This window comes from Chenopodium quinoa, unplaced genomic scaffold (genome assembly GCF_001683475.1).
Source record: "Chenopodium quinoa cultivar QQ74 unplaced genomic scaffold, ASM168347v1, whole genome shotgun sequence".
Lineage (NCBI taxonomy): Eukaryota > Viridiplantae > Streptophyta > Magnoliopsida > Caryophyllales > Amaranthaceae > Chenopodium > Chenopodium quinoa.
Window position 1 is genome coordinate 1,610,745 of NW_018743331.1, and position 11,211 is coordinate 1,621,955.

The 11,211-nt window shown below is 35.4% G+C and overlaps 1 protein-coding gene across 1 annotated transcript; it reads right to left on the reverse strand.

Moving 5' to 3' along the window:
- Positions 1–132: 132 nt before the first annotated feature.
- Positions 133–5,609, reverse strand: LOC110737714. Its single transcript, XM_021918045.1, has 2 exons — positions 2,465–5,609; positions 133–2,341 (listed from the first exon to the last, which is right to left on the reverse strand). Exons 1-2 carry the CDS (start codon positions 2,652–2,654, stop codon positions 2,031–2,033), a joined length of 501 nt encoding a protein of 166 aa, XP_021773737.1. The 5' UTR covers positions 2,655–5,609; the 3' UTR covers positions 133–2,030.
- Positions 5,610–11,211: the final 5,602 nt, after the last annotated feature.

Here is an 11,211-nt window from a genome sequence, read left to right on the forward strand (position 1 = left end):
AACAAGGATAATTACGTACCACAAGTTAAAATCCTAGCAATCAAACTAGAAGATTATATTAAAGATGGCCGGTCTAAAATATAATTCAACCAATTTATACCAAAAAAATAGACTATCAATCCAATCAAGATATAAACATAATACCCAAGAATTACAACATATCTATTCTCACAAAATCAATAATCCAATGCATAATATATTCCCCTACCCTAAATTAATTAGCCTGACATGTTAAGAATAAGAATAAAAGTAGAAACTATGGAATTCATAATTAACAAAGCAAAGAGTAATTGAAAATGAAAACTTGATAAACTAAGTAACCAAGTTCTAATACCAACCACGAAAATGGTGGAAAGTAAGAAGCAAAACGTGACTTTTCCACTTCAATTATTAAAACAAAATTATAGTACTACCAAATTAAGTAACTGACAATCAATTTGGCTAATACCACGAAGAGAATAAGTTTGCCGCTGTCGCTGCTCCCTTCCCCCGAAGATGTCAAGTATCAGCCCCCTCTATCATGCAATTCGGTTTCTCTCCTCCGTCATTCGCTGCCCAGAGTAATCCCCAAATTAATCTCTAGAATCCCCCAAAAATACGGGACTCGATTGCCTTTCCTGTTTTCGGTGTAGCTGATCTCCAGCTAATCCGAATCTCTCGCTCCAATTTTATCCAATTTCATCTTTATCTTTTCTTGCTTGAAAATTTGATTTCCCGCAAGAATCGGTGAGGGGATTCCCTGTCTGGCTTACCCGCAATAAACAGTGAGACAATGAAGAGTTTGAGCTGCTCTCTTCTTTCTAATATGTTGTGTGACAGCTTGTTATACTTCAAGGCCCAACTGTAATAGCTTACACAATAAAACAACATTGGGCTTGAAATAGTTGAGAGTCAATGGGCTTGTAAACTTTGCTTCTCTTAACCGGAGTGTCGTAATATGCAGTTTGTGCCCATATTTTCTTTCCTACACACAAATAAATACAATAGTAGTAGTACGTGCTTCTGGAAGAAAATTACTTAATATATCATTAAACCATTAAATATCAATATAAAATCGAGAGTTTAATAAAATAAAATAATATACTTTTATGACTCTATCAATTATCGTCGTCGTCTTTCGATTGTTCATACGTAAGAGTGTCAAACAAAGCTTGTTCTTGTGGTAGGAAGTTTGCAATAAGGAGCTTTGATTCGGCAAAAAATCCACAAAGGTTGTACTATAAGTGTGATGTATGTGAGACATTCAGATGGTGCAAGGGTAATGTGGAGCAAAATGTCCCGTCGGGTAATGAAAATCAAAGCAGGGGAGGGATAGACACGCAATTCCATGGAGGTGAGAGGTTGTTGAAGCAAGAGTTGAAGGAGCTGAAGAGAAGAGTAGCAAAGCAGAAAAAGCTAGTAAATGTAGCAATAAAAATAGGAGTAATTATGTTTATGGTTATTGTATTTGTAGCCTTGAAACGATTGATGTGAACAAAATTTCATTGCTTAAATAAATTTGCACCTTGATTTGAACTTGGTATGTCTAAAAATTGTGGCTTCATAATTGTGCAATAGTTGTATTACATTTCTTGGAAATTCAAAAACATGTTTATGCCAAACAACCAAGTACTTAACATTTAACATTGTGTTAAAAAAATACCTGGTATATAACACCTAAGTTTTAAAAGTTTTCACCAAAAAATTACATATCATATCATGCCTGGCAGCTTTAAGGATGCTAACTGACAACCTTTCTCTTCTTCCCCCTCCCTTTGCCTTGCTGTGAAGTGCTTTCTATATTTTCTGCCTTTTTTGCTGCTGCCTTTCTTGCCTTACAGGTTAAGGCATTGTGTCCAAGTTCTTTGCAAAGACTGCATTTGTTGTTCTTGTGCCTCTTTCCTCTCCTTGCTTCATGAGGGGCTCTTCTTCTCTACTTAGCTGGTCTGCCTGCACTTCTTTTGACAATTGGTAGTGCAATGTCAGGCACATCAAGTGCTGGCCAGTGAGTCAGATCAGCCATGGGGTGGATGTGGACTGCATAAGTCAGCTTATATGCAGCCCCCTTGAAGTATGGTGACACAAAATCCCTGGCTTAAAGTCTTTGGCTGTAAATGACCCTGACCTGATCCTTTCCATTTCCCACACCCACAAGTCATATTCCCAAGTGTGACAAGGAACTTGACATGGCCAACCCTGACTTCAAATTCTCCACCACCGGCTGCTGTCACATGACAGAACCTAGACTCATCACTCCTTGTCTCCAAAATCCCTTTAGCATACTCTGTGAGCTCATTAGGTTCCATATTAACTGCTTTATCAAACCTAGAGCCCATCCTTTTCATGCACCAATTCCTTACAGCTGATTCAGTCCCAAAAAAAAAAAAAAAAAGTAGACAAACATATCACAATTAATATTAGAACATTGTGCATAAAACTACCATTTGCATGCATGAAATTCAAAAAATGTGGCACAACATTTTACCTTCCAGTAATGTCAGCACATACATATCTCTGTTGGGCTTTGTGCATGCATTGAATGGCTCAACAAAGTTAGTTGTGTTGTGATCACAACAAACAATTCTGTCAAACTTGTGCACACTCCATTGCTCTTCAACCCCTGTAATTATACGATACTGAAATGATGTTGCATCATACTCCTGAATCTTAGACATTGCTTTTCCATACACATATTCATTGTATGCATTTGCTCAATCCAAAAGAGCTTATGAAATTCTGTCCTACTCCATCCTACAGTCTTGCAATTTGAGTACAAATGCTGGCAACATACTCTTCTAGTTGTTCTTGGGAACACCTCATATAGAGCTGATTAAACACCCTTCCAAAAACATGGCAAAGTTAGATAGTGGAGCTCAAGATTACCAACACAAATTTTAAAAAAGGAGAAACTTACCCTCATCCTGTCACTTATAAAAGTCCAATCATCCTTTTCAGATCCATACTGAGCAAATAAGCACCTTAGGTTTCTGAAGAAATAAGTCCATAAATCTATACTCTCTATATCAACAAGAGCATAGGCTAATACAAAAATTTCATTATTCCCATCAATTGAAACTGCAGTGAGCATAATCCCTTTGTAATAGCCACTTAGGTGTGCACCATCTATTCCTATGATAGGTCTGCAACCACCCAAGAATCCTTTGACCTGAGCTGCAAAAGATATGAAACAAGCCTTGAATATGGAACTCTAATCCCCATTGTCAGTCCATGTAACAAGAGCATATGACCCAGGATTTGTGGCCTTAATCATCTCTGCATACTTTGGTAGGAGTGCATAAGACTGAGCAAAATCACCATGTATTTGCTCCCTGGACAAAGTCTTCACTTTGTACAACAATCTCAGCTTGACATGGATCCCGTACCTTTCCATGCACACTCTTTGCAATGATTCAACTGGAATCTCTGGGTTTGCCTCCAAATCTTGTAGCAAATGTCTGCAAAGCCATGCTGAAGAGACCATAGGATTCTCTTCCAGCCTCCCACAAGTTGTATGTTCTCCTTCTAGCTTCTTTATAGCCCAGCTGACTTTATCTTTGAGGATTGCTGCATGAATCCTCCAATTGCAATCCCTTATCAAACACTTTGCAATGTATCTGGTATTGTCAGCATGATCAACCACAACAGAGAAGCCTTCTTGTATGCAGTAATATCTGAATACCTCTTGAAATTGTGTTCTAGTTTCAGAAATTAACCATGGTTCAAGTTCAATGGACCCAAATGGTAAGTGAGACCATATTTTGCCATTTCTATACAACTTATCTAAAACATGGACCCATCTAAGTAATCTTCAAAGGTCTTCTCAAGGATATCATCAGGTAGATCTTCTTCTTCCACAATGTAGTCTTCCTCAATGTTCAAGTCCATTTCCAAATCATCCTCAACATCAGAAACTTCATAATCATCATCTTAACTATCATCAGAAGGCCATGCATCAGACTCATCATCACTTTCCTCAACAGGCATAGGTTTTTTGCTCCTAGTATTCACTTGCCTCCCTGCTCCTTTTTTATTCTCCACCACAATACCATACTTTTTTTGATGTGCTTCTAGGCACTCTCCACTCTTTGGGTTTAATTCTAGTTTGTTTTTTGGTCTGGGTTTGTTTTTTGCTCCTAGTATTCACTTGCCTTGGTGCAGTAGATGTTGGTTGTGGTGGTGGTGGTGGAGGTGGTGTAGGCTGCCTGGCTTGGTGTGTTGGTGTTGGTGGTGGAGAAGGATGCTCTTGGGATGCATTTGGTGGTGGAGGTGTGGGCTGTCTTGGTTGACTGGATTGTGTAGGTTGGGTTTTTTTCTTCTTTGGAGTTATTTTTTTTTCTTCTTGGAGTTTTCTTTGGTGGTGATGGTGTCTTACTTTTTTCATTTGTGGAATGTTCTTTGGGTTGAGGTGTTTCTTGTTGTGAGGGTTGAGGTTGAGATTCCCCTAGAAATACCTCATCAGCTGCTGGGGTGTTAAATACCCTAACATAGTCAACCTCATCATCATCTGCATCCACAACATGGACCTCTACAGCCACAGTAAATGACTGCTGGGCCATAAGCTCCCCCTCAGCTTCTGCTGCATCTGCCTTTCTCCTGGTCTCTTCCTTCATTAGCCTAATTTTTTCAGCCCTGTTCTTCAAAGTTTTTGCCCAACTAGCTTCTGCAGACTGAAACACAAGAGATGGTGTTTCTGTCTCTTCTATGAACACTTCTACTTCATTCCTCCCTTCATTCCACTCCCACATTTTCAACATTGCCCCATCATCAACTAACTCTAACTTACGATCGATTGGTTCTAGGTTTACTCACAAACAAGGTGAAGTATTTAGGGAGGAAAACATTCCGCTTGACTGAATCCTCAAACATGTACTCAAACAACTCCATCAAATTGGTCTTATAAGTGTCATCGATCCACCCTAACATCAAAATCACCACTTGGAGAACGAACTAACAGCCACATTGCACTCATCCTAAGAAAGAATGATAAACAACAACATTTAACAACAGCATATTGCATCACAATCCAAACAACAATTCGCATACAACACATCAAAACTAACTTTCATATAATCCAAATTCGAATTTAATAGCATACCAACCAAATTGACATATGATCATTGTCGAATAACCCCTAACCCTAACTCAATTTCGCAAAAAAAACAACAAAATCAGAGATCGAAATGCAAATCGATAAGGATAGTAATACCTTGAGTATGCTTAGTCCAGCCTAGGTGCGAACTTGGTGCGAAATTCAGTCACGAACACCTTTCTCTCTCTCAAACCTCATCAAGCTGCTTCTTTGTTCAATCGTAAGCCCCAATTCACTTTCCTACTTGCAATCTACCTTACACCTTTGAAAGTTTGAAGCTTTTTGATTGATTTTTAGGGTTCAAGTGTAATGGAGAAGAACAGAGAGTAGCTTCAATGGAAAAGGGAAATAGGGGGTCAATTTTTTTGAAGTGGAAACCCTCAACCCTGTCAATGGTGCCATTTAGATGTATAAGGGCATAATGGTAAATTACCCCAAACGGCAGACTAACGACAGTTACCAAAAATGCCATTTTGTGTTAATGTACATTAAGTGAGTGGTATTTGGTGTATTAGAAAGTTTCTTATGGTATATGGTGAATTACGCAATAACTCAGTGACATTTGGTGAAAAATCCGTATATTATATACTAACATTTATTCATTTTAAAGAGGTGAAAAAATTAAGTCAACCATGGTATGTGAATAGTGTAAAAGTCAAAGTAATGCATTTTGACGTGTCTTCAGTCTTGGTATTTAAAAAACACTTATGCCGACGCTTAGCAAAGCGCTTGCTTTGCTCGTGCCGCTATCCACTATTGTGACACAATTTGTTTGCATCGGTATAACATAATTTTAGCGTCGCTAATAGCTAACCGCGCATTAAAAGCGCCTCAATAGATCTGGTATACATTGCCAATTTAAGTACCTAGTGAGGCATACTAATAGCTCTTAGCGACGCTTTCAAAGTGCTGTAATTTTTTTGCAAAGCGCATCCTAAATTTTTGTTTGGTTTTCTTATAAATATCTAGAGAGATGCACAATATGTCAATATATAATCCCAATGTAACGAACAGTGGCACAATGCTTATAGCCCATTTTTTATTGTCAATCTTATAATACTCATATATTGCAAACGTAATTGTACATACATAAATGATTTGATAATACAAAATTTATAAAGATTAATGTAATACATTCTGATAGGTTTCTAAATAAAATACATAAATTCAATTCATAAGGGACTTGCAAAATTATCTAGAACATAAGCTCCACAATAAACTTTAACTAAAATATACTTCGTACTTCGTATAAAAATAAAGATCATCTTCATGGGGTCATTTTTGATCCATCTTCAATAGTTATAGATTTCAGATCGAGATTTTCTAGAATATATATATATATATATATATATATATATATATATATATATATATATATATATAATAATAATAATAATTACTTAATACAAAGTGTAAGAAGAGAAAATAACACTTACATATGTTTAAAGACTAAAGCTCATCATACCTTATTTGGTTCTACCATTCCCATATACTGCATCTCAAATATTGTGTTCCAATGTACATGTTGCAACCTTGATCACAGTATTATCATTTCATTTACTTGATTCAACTAGCTAGCATTCCTAGCTACCATACATAAAAGACATAAAAAATTTAGTTCTATATAACTTTTTTTCAAATACAATATTAGCCTAAGCCCTGAGCTTAAGACTTTTAAGGAACTGATAACTATTGAATTCCTCTAAACTTACTTGATGTTTCTCTTCTCCATAAAGCTAAGAGTTATGTACCTGTTTGACAAATTACTCCAATACTTCAACTCAACTAGAGATTAGATCCACGCCTACAATCCTTGATGCTTCGTACACTATTGCACCATAGTAGCTTAAAATAAAGTAAAAATATATTTTAGTAGAATAAAGTTAATAAACTCACAAAAATTGTTTCAAGATGCAACATAACACCCAAGATCAAACCCACCCCTACCCATCTCATCAATAAAAAAACTAAAAATATTATAACAAACCCACAAAATAAAATTGTTAACATATCACCCCAAGCAACTAGCATATAACAAAATTATCAATTGTAATAGGTACTCAATTTTGTATCTACAACTTTACAAACATCAATATGATATTATATACTACTATGGAAAATAGAAAAAATTTCTTACATTTTACAACATGTAACAACATGTATAAAATTGAACTCATATTTCAGTATTTATTTTACAGGCCTTTTACTTCATTAATATTACACCCTTAACTATATATATAAAGATAATTAGGAGTATCCTTAACTAATATATATATATATATATATATATATATATATATATATATATATATAACCAAAAGAGTTTGTCAACAACTCCAAAGTTTGTCAAATTGATTGTTCGCACGTTACCTTGAAAATTGTGAGTGAGAAATAGCTCAAGTGGTTCCAAAAGAACTTGGGATTGATTCTTGTCATTAGCCCTTGTGAAAAAAAAAGAGAAATTCTCTTTGGTAACACTGTAGTTTTTAATTTTCTCAGTAATGAATTGTGAAAATTCTTATTTTTTTGGTAAACTTGAATTTTTTATATTAAGCCAACCATGACATTAATGATAAATTGTAGTTAAATATTTAACTATAGTTAGTTTATTTATTTATTTTATTACTATTTTTTTACTTTAATTCCAAAAAAAAAAAATTTATACAAAAAAAAAAGCCACCCCTTTCCCCACCAACCAGCCACCACTCTCCGCCCCCACCCACGCCGGCACCCAACTCCTCTCTCGTCAGCGCGCCGGCTTCCCCCTCCCCTTGAACCAACAACAGCCAAGATCGCAACCATACAACAGCATCAATCAACTAACCACCTTCCCCGCCCTCAATTTTGACCTTCACCTTTAATCGCCGGCGTCTTTTATCGATCAATTCGCTTCCAATTCGAGTTTCTTTCTCTTCGTCGAGATTTGATGGGTGGTTTCTTTGCAGTCGATCTTCCAAATTTGGGATTTGCAAGAGATAAATTTAGGATTTTTTTAGAGTTAGGGTTTTGGGTAGAAATCGGGAATTGGGGAATCGGGGAAGGGGAGTCTGGCAGCAGGGGAGGGGTTACAGGTGGTTGCGGATTTGGGGAATGAGCGGCTGGCGGAATTCGGGGGTGGGGGAAGGGTTTCTGGGGTTTTTGGGGAAGGGGAGTAGGTGTGGGATGGTCGCCGGCGTTGTGGAAGACGTCTGGGTGCCGGCAACGAGGTGAGGTGGCGCCGACGGAGGGGAGGGGGCTAGGGTTGGCTGGGGCACCAACGGGTGGGGTTGGATTTTTTTTATTTTATAAAAATAATTTAATTAATAAAAAAATATTAAAAAAAAAACTAACCATGGTTAATGAGTTTAAATTAAAATAAGTACTATCTTTGGTAATCAAAAGTTCAGGTTTACCAAAGATAATAAAAATTTTTGCAATTCACCACTGAAAAAATTAAAAAGTATAATGTCAATAAAGAGAATTTCCCAAAAAAAAAAAAAAAAAAAAAAAAAAAAACATTACCTTGAAAAATGACTATTAATCACAATTCACCATAAAAAATCTTGAAAAATAATTAATTTGCTAACTTAAAAAATATTACTCACCGCGACATACCCAAATTCATTAAAGTTTGCCGAAGACGATGACATATTCTAAATTACTCCGTATTTCATTTTAGAATAAATTCACACCCAACCATTAATTGGAAAACCCCCAGCAATTCTTCTAATACCCTATTTCAACACTCCATCAGATCATATGCAAATAATTAAATTAAAATAACTAAAGAAGAAAATTGTTGGGCAAAATCAAGAAAGGACATTATTTGTTATCCGCTCATATTCAACATAAATAAAACGATAGCCATGTATATAGTGAAGCCACAGGGAATACGTTCATCAACAATTATAGAAATATATGTCGAATTCACATCAAAAGTTTAGAAATTTGAACAAAATTCATAGGAAACAGAACGAAATCAATAGAATTGAGAAATAATAAAATGGATGGGTAGAATCTTACTTGTTAAGAGAATTAAGAAATAATAAACCAACCATGAATGAGTGAAATTGAGTGTGGTTGAGCGTTTTAGGAGAGAGAGAGCACTTCTAGGGTTTTTTTATTTTTATTTTTTTGATATTTGGAGGAGTATAGGGAATGTATAATGCCGGGAGTGTAAAAATTTGAAGGGATTAAACATTTCGAAACGCGGGGCTTTTTTCTTTAATCAACTACTACGCTATTTATCAGCGCTCATTATAAGCACTCCAAGATTAATTTACCTTGTCTTCTGTCAGCATTATTTTATTATGTGCCTCTAGATAAGTGTATGTTTTTAGTGGGGAGCTTGTGATACAGAGAGTGACCAAGACCATTCACTAATGGATAAGGTTGCTAAGCTTGATTATCCTCAGTGTGAGTTGTTGCTTAGGCATGTACGGACATTTCAAAGCTCTAATTTACTTTGCGTACTTGTCCTCCTTGTGTTTTTGAGGCGGCTCAACGATCTTTTGATGGGGCTCTTCGTTCTTCTTTGGAGCGTATTGTTACTACTTCAGGGTCGGAATTTGGCGATTGGCAGTGGCGTCTTGTTACCTTGCCTTTAGCTTTTGGAGGGCTTGGTGTTTATTCCGCGAGTGATGTTCGGAATTATGCTGTTCTCGCTTTTCGTTTGCAGTGTGTGGCTTCACTAGGCGAAAAATGTAAATGAGCACCTGTTCAAAATCCCCCTTTAGCACCGGTTTTGAACCGGTCCAGGAGGGATGCAAAAAAAAAACCATTGGCCCCGGTTCAAAACCGGTGCGAAAACAAAAAATTAGCACCGGTTAACCGGTGCGAATTAAGTTCTTTGGCACCGGTTAACCGGTGCTAAAAGGGTATGCCGTGCTTTTTTTTTTTTGGTTTTAAATGCAATTGGCACCGGTTAACCGGTGCCATTAAATCTATTTTTTGTTTTTTTTGTTTTTTGGCAATAATAATAATATTAATACTAATAATAATAATAATAAAAAACCTGTACATCCTGCATTAGTTCTACCATTATTATAATAAATTATAATAACAATAATAATTATAATTATTATATTATTATTATTATACTACTAAAAATAATAATAATAATAATTTCTAAATTGAAATAATAACAACAATACATAGATATTAATAATTCCAAATGCAATACAATGATGTGTCATATTTAAAATTCCTAAAAAAAAAAAAGAAGTGTTACATTTACAAACAATACTAATTAATAATGTAGTTATAAAGTTAACAAAATCTAAATTCAAATAGAAGTGACATTTATAAATTAAAGGTGATGAAAGACGCCAACATGTCTCAAACTTCATTAAGTTCCTTGCTTGTCAACGGAGCTTTTCTTTGTACCTTGCAAAACTTGGAATAAACAAAAATTATGTTAGAATTAATTACTTAGGATATGCATGTATAAATACATTTTTAAAAAATTAAATACCAAACTTGATTTATTATAAGTGGCTCAAATATATAGAATGTTTCTATTATTTGTAAGTATAAACAAGCAAATAATAGTCAAATTCATACATTTACAAGTTCACTTAGGCAAAAATTTATTACTTAGGCCTATTTAACTTCTACTTTGCCTATTTTTTACATTTCTTATCAAATGAAATCATTTTTTTTCATAACATGTCAATATTACTTAATTATAGGAGGCTACGGCTTGAAATCACATGAAAAGAGCAATTTACTAGGTTTTAGGACGCATTTTCATCCTAAATGGGCCAAATTAGGCCTATATGACTACTAGGATGCCTATTTCCCACATTTCTGATCAAATGAACTCATTATTTCTCATACATGTCAATATTACTTAGTTATAGGCGGCTAAGGCTTGAAATCACATGAAAAGAGCAATTTAAGGGTTGTAGGACGCATTTTCATCCAAAATAGCCCTAATAAGGTCTATATGACTACTAGGATGCCTATTTCCTACATTTCTTATCAAATGAACTCATTCTTTCTCATATCATGTCAATATTACTTAGTTATAAGTGGCTAAGGCTTGAAATCACATGAAAAGAGCAATTTACTAGGTTTTAGGACGCATTTTCATCCAAAATGGCCCAAATAAGGCCTATATCACTACTAGGATGCCTATTTCCTACATTTCTTGTCAAATAAAC

What these genes read in the sequence shown, in the direction of transcription:
- LOC110737714 (XM_021918045.1), bottom strand. Translation starts at nt 2,654, where the DNA reads ATGTCTAAGATTCAGGAGTATGATGCAACATCATTTCAGTATCGTATA. An exon ending in TGTGCTGACATTACTGGAAG is followed by an intron (nt 2,342 to 2,464) that starts GTAAAATGTTGT and finishes GGACTGAATCAG; the next exon opens with CTGTAAGGAATTGGTGCATG.